Source organism: Canis lupus, chromosome 3 (genome assembly GCF_003254725.2).
Source record: "Canis lupus dingo isolate Sandy chromosome 3, ASM325472v2, whole genome shotgun sequence".
Classification (NCBI taxonomy): domain Eukaryota; kingdom Metazoa; phylum Chordata; class Mammalia; order Carnivora; family Canidae; genus Canis; species Canis lupus.
The window spans coordinates 12,561,403-12,577,227 of NC_064245.1; the positions used below are offsets into that span (position 1 = coordinate 12,561,403).

A 15,825-nucleotide genomic window follows, 5' to 3' on the forward strand; every position below is an offset into this window, starting at 1 on the left:
CTGCTCCTGGGTAAGGAAGCTCAGGAAATCAGAAGGTAAGCCTACACACACTCTCACTACCAGGGCGAAGGAAAGGTGGGCAGAAAAAGGCAGGAGTTATGGATACCCAGATAAATGAATCCATTTAATTGATTCAAAAACCACACCTTACCCCCCTCTAGAAACGCCATTATTATTCTGAAAGAAAAAAGAATATCTTCCATGTGTGGTCTAGGCGGGTATGAGTTCTTATCCAATCTCTTGGCAACGAAGAGGTATTTTTCAACACACGTAACTAAGCAGCTATTGTGAAATAGTCCATGGCCACGTTAAGTGAAGTGACCTAAGTGTCAAGCACGGTTGGCTTCAACAGTACCCGAATGGAGCACCACTGTCCAACGACTCACGTTAAGGAATTACATTTACAAGTGTAAAAATTTCTGGGTGTTTTGGTTAAGCTGTCACTGATATACTTTTCCTCTCACAGCGGATCTTAAATCCTATGAATCAATACAACACTGGGAACAGTTGCACATGCAGAACCGGAGAATACTGAAAATTAGTTAAAAATTAGTAGAAAATAAGTAGAAACTTACTTCTGCACGAGCTTGTCCCAGTTCTCTTTGACAAAATCCCATGCCAGCAAGTGTCCAGGAAAATGTTGGCCAGCTGTTCTAATGATAAATGACAGCTTTTGTGTTCGGATGATATCTCCACTGAGGCTATTTTTCATTAACCTGAAGAGCAAAGCAGATTTAGTTTCCAAAAACAATTATTCATCATGAAGTGATCACTGGACTTAAAATAAGTGCCAGTCTCTTAATGAAAGTTCTGAAGCAATTCAAAGGATGTAAGTTTCAGGCTGGTCTAAGATTGACCGATAAATTGAAAACTTGTCATTTTTTTAAATGAAGGGAGAAGTCACCACTTACATAAGGACTTAAGTATACTGTCACATAATAATAAATAGTAGTAAGGACATTTAGGGAATAAATTCAAGTAGAATTTACTATAACTCAGAAGACTGGATTTTTTTGTTGTTGTTAAAAACCTTATTTTATTTGAGTAGATAGGTATATTACCATTCTTTTTTATTTTTTATTTTTAGATTTTATTTACCTATTCAAGAGAGACACAGAGAGAGAGGCAGAGAGAGAGGGAGAAGCAGGCTCCCTAGAGGGAGTGTGATGCAGGACTCAACTCTAGGTCTCTGGGATCACGATCTGAGTCAAAGGCAGACGCTCAACCACTGAGCCACCCAGGCATCCTGGTAATATTACTATTCTTAAAAAGCTGATACATTTTAGAATATGTATTAGCAAGAATATGTATGAAAGCACGATACATTTTAGAATATGCTTTTAATATTAATAGTTAACACTTATGGATACTTCCTATGTACTAGATTATGTTCTAAAATCTTGACACAAGAATGGTTGAAATAGGTAATCATTACCTTTCTCCATTTTACAGTCTAAGGAACTGAGGTTAAGTAAAATTGATGCAATAGTGTAGCTTATAAATACTAAAGCCTGGTACTTACACAAATGCAATTCTCATCTATCATGTTATAATATCTGCTTCTAGGGGAAAGCACATACCCTCAAAAGAATGCAAAATTATTTTTAATGGGGGAAAAAACCCAAATGCCCAACAAATGTGATAGATTAAATTATGAAAGGGCCATACTTTGGAATGCTGTGTAGCCTTAAAAACGAATGAAATAAGCTTTATGAACGAACATGGCAAATCTCAAAGACTGATCATTCACTACAAAGAATGTTACAGAACACTGGGTATAGTATACACCTACATTCAATATGTAAATACACACACCAGGACTGACACTGTTAACAGAGAAGAGAGACTAAGAGTGGAAGTGAAGGGTCATATGAGAGATACATCCACATTTTATTCCTCTTCCTTAGGTACTGGTTAAGTACTTTATAATGGGAGCCCAACACATGCGGGCTCCTCCCCAAACCATCCAAGACAAGGCTGCCCCACAAGTAAAGGGAGAAAAAAGGAGATCCCAGAGAAAATGAGCTCAAACTTAGGAGCACAATGCTTTTATGCTTTTGGTATTTCTACATATCAAATTCCTTGGATGGCTTCATACCAGTAAAGTTTCCGTACATCCTCTGAGCTGGCAAGAGCTTCAAGTATTTTATTCTTCTCTGCTTCAGAGTCTACAGAGACATATTTGCTTAACAGGAATGACCAGCCTCTCTCAGTTTTTGCTCCAACCTTGAACACAGTACTCATGACATCAGTAGGTAGGCTGTAAGAAAGGTACAAATATGAGAAAAACAAGGAAAAAAAAATCCTGAGTACAAAGGCAAGGAATTGACTAGTGGTGCTTGCGGGGCCAGAGCAGGTAACAGAAGAGTCTTTATAACTCCTACTCAAGAAAATATTTAATTCAGTGGGCTGCTACTTTCCTGGTGGTGTGACTATAAAACAGAGTATCAGTTCAACTAAGTGCCATAATTTTTCGCTGAACACCCACCAAGAACCAGGCGGACAACTGGCTGGAAGCCGGGGAAGGGAAGAATGAGACCCAGTCTCTGCCCTCTAGGAACTCAGAGGCTATTACAACATACAGAATAAATAAATGTATTACCACATAGTGTGGTAAGTTCCATGGTAGAAATACAGAAGCAGGTGTGAGGGGAACAGCAAAAAGAGGGGAAGCAGCACAGTTTTCTGGCCTTATTAAGATCTCAGAGCTGGAAAGGACCCCAACAGGTCATCCAAATCTCCCACGCCAACTCTCATCTGATGCTTGAATCTATTTCCATAACGCCCAGTAAGGAATATGGAGAGAACCAGTCATCATCAAAGACATGTCTACTAGTTAGTTAACTCTACCTGCTATGTTATATCCCTAAATTAAGAGAGATTTGTTGGGCAGCTCACACCCATTTAGGTGGCTGCTATTAAAAAAGCAGAAAACAGCAAGCATTGGTGAGGATATGAAGAAAGTGGAACTCTTGTGCCCTATTGGTGGGAATGTAAAATGGTGCAACCACTATGGAAAACAATATGGTTATTACTTCAAAAAATTAAAAATAGAACTACCATAGGATGTAGCAATATCACTTCTATGTAGACATCTGAAAGAATCGAAAGCAGAGCCTTGAAGAGGTATTTGTATACCTAAGCTCATAGCAGCATCATTTGTAAAAGCCAAAAGGTGGACGCAACTCAAATGTCTATCAATGGATGAATGAATAAACAAAATATGGTGTGTACACACAATGAATACATTCAGCCTTAAAAAGGAAGGACATTCTAACACACGCTACAACACGGACAAACCTTGAGGACATCACATTGACTGAAACAAGCCAATCGGAAAAAAGACAAATACTGTACATTTCACTCACATAAGGTATTTAGAGCAGAAAATAAAATGGTGGCTGCTGGGGGCTGGGGAAAACGGACAGTCGTCAGGGTAAGCAATTCTAGTTTTCCCAGATAAAAAGTTCTGGAGATTTGTTGCAATGTGTAGTATACTTACACTACCGAACTGTACACTTAAAACATGTTAGGATAAACCCTGTTTTATGTATTTTACTACAATTTGGAAAAACAGTCTTGTTTGACAATGCGAGTACACAGAATTGACCTACATTAACACTCAGTTTTGTAACATTTATGACCCAGGATGAAAAGATCCTGGTTTCAGTATGTGATATAAAGGTAAGGAAGAGGACCAGAGTTCATTTGAGTTGAATGACATGTCACCTTTGAGTTCCATTGGATGCCATCCAATCATCAAACAGCTTCATGGCAGCAGTGCTGCAGTTCTCTAGGCTGTGGGTGCAAGCAAATTCGAGCAAGAGTGATCGAAGCTCTCGGGCAGATGGGGTGCCTTCATCAGTCCAGGTTTGCTGTTGGATTTGGGTTCGAAGTAATTTAAATACCCTGGTCTAGAGAGATGAATTGTTAACAAGAATTAGGACAATCAGAAAAATCAGGATGGCTAGATCTTTTTTACCCCCAATATTTATCAAGGAGGAAAAAGAGGAGGGCTTAGGTATTACTCAATAAATTTCAACTGACATATGAAGCCCACGTGCAACTGGGGTGAAGCCATTCAATAACCAAGACTATACGTAGGCCGCTATAGCCAAGGCGGACTCTTAATTACGTAACACAGAAAGAATTAATGACTTCATTGCAGTGGAGAGCCTGTCTTCTGTATGTACTCAGTGAGAAGACTGAGAAGGTATTTTCCTGCCCATAGCCACTGCTGGAAGCAAGCTGGAACTTTCTGACCTCATAACTTTAGACTCCATAAATCCATAAAACAATGAGAGAAAAATATACTTCTTTACTGATAGGTAGATGTTTAAATGCTTCTGAAGGCAGTATTAAAGGAATACTTAAAATATTAACTAGCTTGATGATCTAACAAATTAATCAAATTAGCAAGAAAATGAGGTGTGCAGGCAAGAATAGTTGTTTATAGTTATTTCCTCACCCTCAACTCTATTGAAAAATTTTTCAGACCTGTAGTAAAGCAAAGCAACACGAATAGTACAGAGAATACCCATATGTTAGATTCATTGGTTTACAATACTCGTACACCCCAGAAAATATGTTCAAGTTCTTCACGTAGCATCCTATTCTTCCAGAGTACCACTGTCAATACCTAAAATGAATCCTAGTCGGAGAATTTTGAACTGCTGAAGTCATTTTCTCAACAGACCTTCTGAAAATAAGTCTCCTGTGGAGCTCCGAGAACGAAATAAAAGAAATCTGTGCAAGGAGAAGGACTCAAAGTTTGTGATAACATGTCAACTCGCTTTTGTTTGCTTCAAAAGCGATAAAATAGAGAACAGACACCTTGTGGAATGTGTGAGTAACAAAGCCTGCGAGTCATTGAGAGGACATGAAGTGGAAAAATACTTGCCAGGGTGACTGATAATCCAAGGAACATTAAAGCAATGCAGGAGATCCTATTGTATACACATGGCTGCATCGGACATGCTGCCTGCCACTGGCCTGACATTCTCAATGGCATGATAGCAAACCACCCCAAGTGAATAAAGAATAAAAGAAAATTCAAATCTACTCATAACTGCCAAGTAGAAACAAAAGAAGGAGGGTAGGGGAAAAGTTACAAGCTTCAGATTTTACTTAAACAAACAAACAAACAAACAAACAAACAAACAAAAACCCCCTAAAACCTCAGTGGAGAAAAATGTATGTCAATGAGAATTTACTAAAATATACAGAAACCAGTAGGGAGAAAATGGCACATTAAAGTACTGGCAGCAAGGGAAACCTGACACTTGAAGCTGCTAAGGCTAGCTCACGAGCAGTTATTCCACTGGAGTTACAGGGTGCAACTTTACTAGTTATTTCTGGTACCAAATTGTTAAGATGAAATCCCCAAAGAGTTGATTTTTACATATATTTCAAATGACAACATAACAGAGCAAAAGATTTTAATTTAAAAATAATTCTGTTTTTAGATAATTCCTGTTTTATCATTTTTATAAGTAATCCAGGTTATATTTTTAATATTAATAAATCATATAGCAAGTGCTTCTATGTTGAAGCAAGGGCTTCACACATAGAACTTGCTTTTCCTGGGTTTTAACTTATTTTTTTTTAATTTAAACTCATTAAACAATAGAATCCTATCCTCTGATTTCATAAAATGAAAAAGGAAAATGGGGAGAAAAATTAAGCGGATGGGTTATACAAGCTACAAACACTGGGTATGCAATAAAATGCAAGAATGTTAGACAAAAATGATTTTAAAAATAAAAGACAGGAAAGATGGTGGCACTATATAATGTATTACATTTTGATTTACTGCTTTAATTTTACACTGATATGCCCAGGGAGTTCTTTCTTGGGTCAACTCGGCTTCTTAAAAGTGAAGTGTCAGCTTTTATTGCAAAAGGTTTATCCCACCAATCCCTCATATGTAAAAGAATGACAGACTTGTAAGTGATGAAACAGGAATATGGCTGGGATCAGATGTTAACGTCAGATGTGAGCAATCTGACACAATTCAATAGTGCCTCCAGACCCTATCGACCACAACACCACAGTATACATCACAAAATGTGATATAGATGTATGTGTTATATAGGTATGCGCAGCTTAGATAACAAAATGACCAATATATGTACACAACGCTCTGGTGACAACATAAAAAATTAATTAGACATCAGTCTTAATCATAAATACTATTTGAAGATTGGATCCAAGGACTCAGAAATGTCTGCCATTTCCAACTCTAATTAGTGTCAGATTTTATATTTTGAGAGTTTTGATGGTACGAGAATGCCCTAAGAATTTGAGAGTTTCTTCCTCTTGATAACCTAAAGCTAACCTTATTTTTTTAAAAAAGATTTTATTTATTTATTCATCACACACACACACACACACACACACACACACACAAAGAGTGAGGCAGAGACACAGGCAGAGGGAGAAGCAGACTCCATGCAGGAAGCCCGACGTGGAACTCGATCCTGGGTCCCCAGGATCATGCCCCAGGCTGAAGGTGGTGCTAAACCACTGAGCCACCTGGGCTGCCCCTAACCTGACTTTTAACTGACAATCAAGTGCACAAAATCTACAGCAGTACATGGGCCCATGGGCTCACAAACATTGACTAAGCCTGCCCTTGTCATCCGAGGACCCATTCCCTGGACCCCACCCTGACGATATGTTCTTAATAAACACATGACTTCTCCGGAAACTGGAAATCATCATCTGGGATGAAGATGCGGTTACTCCTGCATCACAGAAAGAAAATATTCAAAACATCTAACTCCCTAGGTTGAATTTAGCATCTGTGTCACAGCATAGAGATAGCTTGAGGTAAGTATCAAGTGCTTTCTGACATTAGGCCCTCAGAAGAGTTATTGGAGAGAGGCAGAGGGAAGACGGCTTCTACCATCATGTAATTTAGGTGGGAACTTCAGGGATACCCTGCTAACTCTTAAAATACATTCACTACCAACATGATCCTTCAATAATTAAAAAAAAAAAAAGTGAATGACAGGGACTAAAGTTATTTATTGCTACCTATACTAGGTTGTATAGTGTCTTCCCAAAATTCATGTCTGCTCAGAATGTGTGAATGTAAACTTATTTGGGAACAGGTTTTTGTAGATGTAATACATTTAAGATAAGGTCATACTGAATTATGGTGGGCCTAAATCTAATGACTGGAGCCTATGTAATAAGAACATGGAAATTTGGACATAGAAACAAGGAGAGAATGTCCTGTAAAATGTCTTGTAAAGACAGAGGCAGAAACTGTAGTGATGCATTTATAAGCTAAGGAATGCTAAGGACTGCTGGCAACCATCTGAAGCTCGAAGAGATGCATGAAAGAGCTTCTCCCTCAGAAGGAATCCATCTGCCCTGCCAATACCTTAATTTTGGCCTTCTAGCTTCCAGAACTATGAGAGAACACGTTTCTGCTGTTTTAAGACAACAAGTTTGTACTAATTTATTATGGCAGCCCTAGGAAACTAAATTACTACCCCAAATGGTGTTGATTTGATATGGCACTAATAACTCCCAAAGTAATCATAAAATTCAATAATAAAAAAATCTATACATACAATGAAGCACACTGGTGCTGGATCAACTGGATGGCCATATCAAAAAAATAAATCTTTGTGTCTAACTCATACCATACACAAAAATCAATTCCAGATGGATCATAGATCTAAATGTGTAAGGTAAAATAATAGTTTTCAGAAGAGAACAAAGGAGAATAACTTTGGGTTCGCAGATTTCATACACAAAAATTAAGAATTTATATTAATCAAAAAACGTCATTAAGAGAGTGAAAAAGTAAGCCAGAAGGGAGAAGATATTTGGACTCTTATCTTGAATATATAAAGAGCTCTACAAATCAATCAGAAAAAGGCAAAAAATCCAAGAGAAAAAAATCCTTAGACTTGAACACTTAACAAAAGTGTATCTCCGATGGTCAATAAACAAATCAAAAGGAATTCATCTTCACTAGTCGTTAGGGAAATACAAATTAAAGCCAAAATTGCAATACAAGTATGCATCCATATGAATGGCTACAAGTAAAAAGATTACTATTAATACGAAGTGTTGACAAGGATATAGAGCCAAATTAAAACTCAAATTCTCATACGCTAATGGAGCACAAACTGACATAATGTTGAGCAATGATGTGATAGTACAGTGTTAACTATAAATGTTATGACTCAACAATTCCACTTCCAGACACATAGCCCATATAAATGTATACAGATATTCACCAAAGATATATATGAGAATAGTCCCAGCAATGCTATTCTAATAGCTCCAAACTGCAAACAACTCAAATGTCCATCTATGGCAGCTGAAGTGGCTACTAAATGGACAATCTCTTTCATATATTAACAGTACAAAGTCCGTTCTGGATTCTAAGTTTGCCCTAAAGGGACTAATAGGTTATTTACATATTTCTCCGAAATGCACAAATATTGTAAAAAAAATTTTATTAACATTTTGGATATAAAAGAAATCTCAAATATTGACAATTTTATTTTCAAGGGAATTAGGTGAAGGTCTGTCATTTTAAAACTTAAAACAAATGGTATACAAGTATTTCAAATTATTTTAATTTAAAATCTCAGTTTAAAAAAAATGATAGCGGCAAGGAAACAGCCTTGATTCTTCCAAGAAAAAGGTATCCTTTGAAAGATGACATTCCTAGAATACAAATTAATTTAAAATACAGCAACATAACACAAACAGTGGGCTTCAGAGTGGAACTAATCTGGGTTTAAAGCTCAGCTTTATAATTCCCTAGGTAAGTGACTTGGGGGAAGTTATTTAGTCTCCCATCTAGCCAATGGGGGTGGAAATATCTATCAGGCATTGTGTGAGGCCTGAACAAAGTAATCTACGTTAAGCACTTAAGTATGGTATGCAGAATATAATAAGCACTGAAATGTGCCCGTTTCTGGTGTGTTTCACTGATTTGCTTGCTCAGCATTTACTATGGGCTGAGTCACATTCAGAAGACACTGGTTTTTATTAAGGATGGTAACAGATAGCCTCATGATATAGAAGAATGATAAAAATCTTAATTAGAAAAGATCTCAGAAATGGATGAAAGATCTAAATGTGAGACAAGAATCCATCAAAATCCTAGAGAACACAGGCAACACCCTTTTTGAACTTGGCCATAGCAACTTCTTGCAAGACACATCTATGAAGGCAAGGGAAACAAAAGCAAAAATGAATCATTGGGACTTAACCAAGATAAGAAGCTTCTGCACAGCAAAAGAAACAGTCCACAAAACTAAAAGACAACCTACAGAATGGAGGAAGATATTTGCAAATGACATATCAGATAAAGGGCTAGTATCCAAGTTCTATAAAGAACTTATTAAACTCAACAGTAAAGAAACAATCAAATCATGAAATGGGCAAAAGACATGAACAGAAATTTCACAGAGGAAGACATAGACATGCCAAAAGCACATGAGAAAATGCTCCGCATCACTTGCCATCAGGGAAATACAAATCCAAACCACAATGAGATACCACCTCACCCCAGTGAGAATGGGGAAAATTAACAAGGCAGGAAACCACAAATGTTGGAGAGGATGTGGAGAAAGGGGAACCCTCTTGCAAGGGCAAGAGGTGGGAATGGGAACTGGTGCAGCCACTCTGGAAAACTGTGTGGAGGTTCCTCAGAGTTAAAAATAGATCCGCCCTACAACCCAGCAATTGCACTGCTGGGGATTTACCCCAAAGATACAGATCTAGTGAAACGCCGGGACACCTGCACCCCGATGTTTCTAGAAGCAATGTCCACAATAGCCACACTGTGGGAGGAGCCTCAGTGTCCATCGAGAGATGAATGGATAAAGAAGATGTGGTTTATGTGTACAATGGAATATTACTCAGCCATTAGAAACGACAAATACCCACCATTTGCTTCGACGTGGATGGAACTGGAGGGTATTATGCTGAGTGAAGTAAGTCAATCGGAAAAGGACAAACATTATATGGTCTCATTCATTTGGAGAATATAAAAATAGTGAAAGGGAATAAAGGGGAAAGGAGAGAAAATGAGTTAAAATATCAGTGAGGGAGACAGAACATGAGAGACTCCTAACTCTGGGAAATAAACAAGGGGTAGTGGAAGGGGGCCGGGCGGGGGGATGGAGTCACTGGGTGACAGGCACTGAGGGGGACACTTGGCGGGATGAGCACTGGGTGTTATACTATATGTTGGCAAATTGAACTCCAATAAAAAAAAAAAAGACCTCAGAAATCATCTAATTTAAGCATCATGCTTATGGGTTAGGTAGGTGTGGCTCTTTTGGGGTCAGAACAGACACTTGGGGGAAAAGGTGCTTCTCAAGTTCTTATGGCCCACCAGCTGGGCTTGCCTTCCCCCACTGAGAATAGTGTGTGATGGGAGAACTCATCACAGAGGATGTGCAGTAGACTAACTAATAAGAGGCAGAAGGGAAGTGGCTTAAAAAAAAGATATAATCCAACCACATCTTTTGACCAGTGAGGACACTGAAACCCAGAAGACATTCTAATTTCTGGTTCAATACTTTCTTGCTTTTTCTGAAAGCTGCCTTTGGCCAGGTCCCTGGAAAACCTGATGGATTTCTTTCCTTTTTTTTTTTTTTTTTTTTTTAAGATTTTATTTATTTATTCATGAGAGACAGAGAGAGAGAGAGAGGCAGAGACACAGGCAGAGGGAGAAGCAGGCTCCATGCAGGGAGCCTGACGCAGGACTCGATCCCGGGTCTCCAGGATAACGTCCTGGGCCGTAGGCAGGCGCTAAACCACTGAGCCCCCCAGGGATCCCCAAACCTGACTGGTTTCTAAAGCAAACCCTATTGTCAGAATGTGCTTATTCAGAGAATGAGATGAAACAAAGAATTCATCTCTTCCTCCCGACCTTTTAAATACTCTGCCAACAGTTTAATACTGAAAGGTTAGTATTAAACCTAATTTAATACTAATTAGGCAACTGGTTTTAAAAAAGGGAAAGCAGTCACCAATACCAAGACTCCTTTAGCACTTTGCAGAGAAATATATCCACCTGCATCATCCTCCCTAAGAAAGTTATCAGCAAGGACTCCTAAAACAGAATAATCTCAATACAAACATAACTGTCATTTCATAATGACCACTAGGGAATCAACGTGGAACACCACATTGGAAAAGGACCTACTTCAAGCATTTATTATATAAAAATAAACTGGAATTTGAATAGAGAAGTTTTCTTTTCCTGTGACCTCATTTTGACAGCAGTGTCAGAAGTCCTTATTTTGATATTCAAACAAGACCATGTTATGCTAAGTCTTTTATCACCTCTTCCTGGTAAGCAATGAGATTATGATTCAAAGTAAAGATTTCATACCTAAGAAAGTGAAGAAAAGGGAATATAACTGGTTGCTTTTTTCAGTCTATTACTCTGCCAAATGGAACTGTGAATGACATTAAAGGCGAGCAACAAAGACACGCTAGCAATAAGGCAGACTTACCACTACTCTTGAGGCCAGATCCATGTATCCCAGCTTTTCAAGGAGGTTATAGATGAGGCCCGTCTGGAACAGGGCTTCAGTGATGGGTGCAGTACAGGTCTCATTTCCAAGGTAATCAATCAAATCAAAGGCCCTTCGAAGAGATACCTTGCCTAGGCTAACAGGTAAAAGAACAGAAAAGTCAATATGATGAGGGAGATAAAATCTATATGCATGTAGAGACACTTTATGAATAGATGATGAGTCTTGGAGAACTACAATTTAAGCTTAGAGTGGCATTCTGTAAAGTTAGACTAAACATTATTATCTTAAGTTCATGTGTATGACCCAAGGTTAAAGATACATTTCATGAGAAAGATAAATAATAGCTCAGGTTTTATTTTCTAAGTTACCTGTAAATTGCTACTGACTCATGGAAAGTATTGCAATGTCTTAGGGGAGAAAAGATGAAGAGCCTCATTTTATTTATTTATGACTTGTATTTACCAGATGAGGATATGTGACATAAAAAGGTTCTGAATCAAAAAGAAAATATTTTGCTATTTGTAGAGGAATTTGTCAAACTTGGTACAGCAAGATTCACTGTGAATTTATGGTGAATATATTTTAAAAATTAACCATTTAAGAGAAATCAAAACAATGATGGCTCAGATGCTCTAAGGTCACTTCATAAAAAATAAACCAAAATAAGAAGGTCAAAACAGTCAGAATATCCCATGTGTCTCTAGCCCCATTAACAATCCAAGTTGGTAACCTTACTATTCTGAGGCTATCTACACACAAGGTCACCGCCATACTTGGTTGTGAGATTCTATAATGCCTGGAGTGGTTGGGAGGCAAGCTAGACACAAATAAGAAGGCCTCAACTCTGAGACATCACTCAAACCAGTGCGTAAGCACTAAGCTTCATGCCTAAATTAAATGCTCCTTGAAAAGAATTCTCTCATGAAATAGAGTCTGAACTCCTACATTAATTTATTCAGCAAACATGTGTCTTACCTGTTGGTATCACCAAATCTTAAGACATTATTTAAACCTTGTTATTTAACTGTTCAATATTTTGTAGTGGATGTTTCTATATAGATTATAACACCCTCGAAGGGAGGAATTATATCTTATATCTTCCTAATCATCCAAAATGAATAATACCTAACAGTCAATACACACTAATTGTTTGTTTTTTTTTTTTTTAAGTGTTCTTTTCTACAACACACTCATTTAAAAACAAACCAACCAACAAACCCAAACCAAGCACACTGTATGTACCCTGCAAGTTCAAAGATGTTGTTGATGAGGTTGGCTCGGTCTTTGTCACTTAGGACATAAGGATTTGTTTTCAGCTGTTTGATTAGTGCTTCCCAGTCATCATCCCCATAGTGTACAATATAATAGCCATTCATGTTTGTATTGACTTTGATCCACTGCACTTCTTCTGTAAGATTGATGACACCTAATACAGGAAAAAAAAGAGAGAGATGTGATGAGATAACAAGGGAGGAAAAAGTATTAAATAGACGTTTTGTTTGTTTCAAAGTGACTATAGTATATTTTTACATTTAATCATTCTAAGAAACTAAATGTCTGCCTCCTAGTGCAGTTATTTTAATGTTAGCAAAGATCACCACTCATTCATTTAACATTTATTTAATAGTGAACAAGACAGAAATGACCCTTCTTTCACAGGTCTTACAGTCTAACGTAGCCAGCAAGGAGAGTATCATATAAATGTTACTGATGGACAAAGAAAATATGCCATTGCATGGAAGAACACAGAAGGAATGCTTCACCACCTAGGAGATGTTAGGAGAGGTTTCTGGGAAGAAATGACACCCACATTGAGAGTTCAAGATATATGGGTGTTTTAAGCAAGTGACAAGGGACCCTAAGTGTCTAAGGCCCAAAGACAAAGTATACATGGTGTCTGTGCATTGAACTGGCTCCAAGTTCAGCGGAGCTAGAGGAGAGAAACAGGAAGAAAGGGCAGGAGTGTGCAGGGTGAGAAAGCAGGGAAGACGGTGAGAGAACCACATAAAATGTGTTCCATCTCTGTCTTTCATTACATTGGTGGCGGAAGAATAAACGAAGCCATTTGGAGAAGTCACATAATTCAAAGCTAGCAAAAACAAACATTAGGAAGGATTAAGATCTCTTTAAGCACAAGTAAACTCTTACTCAGTTAAAGTAATAGGAAAAGTGATATGCATTTTTGGGGTCCCTACCATTATGTATATATAAATGCTGAAATAACTGTTGGAAATTTATATAAAATCATTTCAATTAAAAAGTAGTCATAATGGGGATCCCTGGGTGGCTCAGCGGTTTGGCGCCTGCCTTTGGCCCAGGGCGCGATCCTGGAGACCTGGGATCGAGTCCCACGTCAGGCTCCTGGCACGGAGCCTGCTTCTCCCTCTGCCTGTGTCTCTGCCTCTCTCTCTCTCTGTCTATCATGAATAAATAAATAAAATCTTAAAAAAAAAAAAGTAGTCATAAAATATATGACTACAAAAAATATTACTACAAAATCTGACTACAAAATGTATGCAGGAACTTTTAAAATCCTTCAAATTACTAATCAAGAAATGTCCTTTACAACTGGCAACAAAGACGTGGATTTAATATAAATGTTAAGTGTATGCTTCTAAGCATCTTCAGAATTACTCTTTATGAATACAGTTCCACGAGCTTACTATTTTGTTTACTGCTAACCCCTCAGTGCCCAGAACAATGTTCCAAGCAGGTACCCAAAAAATACTTGCTGAATTAACAAATAAACAAAACAATTATGTCACAGTAAATGTTTTCAAAACAAATCTAAATAAGGTTTGGAGATGTATATAATGTAAGTTTTCTTTCCAATTTTATTTTTTTTGAAAGATTTTATTTATTTATTTATTCATGAGAGACACACAGAGAGAGGCAGAGACACAGGCAGAGGGAGAAGCAGACTCCCTGCGGGGTGCCCGATGTGGGACTTGATCCCTGGACTCAGGATCACGCCCTGAGCTGAAGGCAGACACTCAAGCTCAACTGCTGAGCCACCCAGCTGTCCCTTCTTTACAATTCTAAAGTAAGGAGTACTGATTTTTAAAAATTACAGAAGAGGAACAGGGACAAGGAAAATAATCTAACCTCAATGAAAACATTGTACAGTGTATTTCCTGCTCAGACTTTTCCATACACATTTTAATTGATGTAATATTTCACACAGTGGATAGATATGCATTTATTTTTATACTGCTTTATCTATCAGATTCCACCCCCAGTCATTTTTTCCACTGTCTTCAAGGCACAGTATTCAAATATCTTCATAAATTCCATTTAAAGACTTACCACAGTTTAAGCCATCTCTTAGTTAGAAATATGTAGGCTGTTTTAAAATTTCCACTATCATAATAACTCTGTACGATGGTTTTTACACATAAGATGCTTTAGGAATACATTTAAACCCTTTGGTACCTAAAGTCTCAGATCTATCAACTTCAAAAGCAGGAATTATTAAAATTTATCAGATTCTCTTAATACCTAGTTACTCCAATTCTACTGAAACTACAGAGGATGTTTAATATGGAAAGGGCTTACGTTCTGATCAGGTCTTAACATGACATATCAGATAATCAGTCTTTTTCACTAAAAAATTCCATATCAATTTCTGTTTTATGGCTGATACAGCAGCAGATGGTAAAGATCAACTACAGTAATAGGATTTTTTTCCTTTTCATAGAGCAGAATGCAGTTCTAAGGAATAATTGTGAGGACAAAGTAGCTGCTCCAGGTTGGAGACATTTTAACAAAGCAAGGACTAATGAAATTAACTTTATCATTAACTATGGCAAAAATATCGACGTTCTCCAGGTCACCAAACATAATTTCAAACCACAGAGCTTTTATCAAAAAAGGGCCTTGGGAATAAGGACTAAAGAGCTCCAAATCTCCCTTTCCCAAAATAGGAGGCAAGAAATGATAGGTATGGCAATTCTTCCACAGGATGGATGCAAGGAAAATACTGAAATACAGTGTATTTTGACTGATAAGCAATTTGCCACGTTGTAAACTTGGCCAAGTCCAGACGGTAGAAAGCAGGAGGGCAGCTGGGAGAGTACTTGAGATTATTACTGTTGTCTCGATGACAGGATATGGAGCAGTGCAGCCAACAGCACAGAGAGGAGAATTATCATTTAAAGAATCAACATATTAGTCTTTTTTAGGTCTTCTGAATGATCCAGAATGAAGGACCTTAAAACCACAGGTATTAAAAAATAAAAGCTTTGCACACAAGGGAGGTAACTACATCCTACAGCTTAAATGTGGATGAGGCTACCCT

The 15,825-nt window shown here is 37.7% G+C and overlaps 1 protein-coding gene across 5 annotated transcripts in view; it reads right to left on the minus strand.

Moving 5' to 3' along the window:
* The window catches only part of LOC112654107 (leucyl and cystinyl aminopeptidase), a 108,658-nt gene that overhangs the window by 23,854 nt on the left and 68,979 nt on the right, over positions 1-15,825 (minus strand). For all 5 annotated transcript variants that reach the window (XM_035714239.2, XM_049108162.1, XM_025438423.3 and 2 more), the window contains exons 12-16: positions 12,771-12,954; positions 11,505-11,661; positions 3,730-3,914; positions 2,099-2,260; positions 576-716 (exon numbers count right to left, since the gene is read on the minus strand). In XM_035714239.2, the coding sequence (XP_035570132.1) occupies positions 576-716; positions 2,099-2,260; positions 3,730-3,914; positions 11,505-11,661; positions 12,771-12,954 (829 nt within the window). The remainder of the gene's footprint in view (positions 1-575; positions 717-2,098; positions 2,261-3,729; positions 3,915-11,504; positions 11,662-12,770; positions 12,955-15,825) is intronic.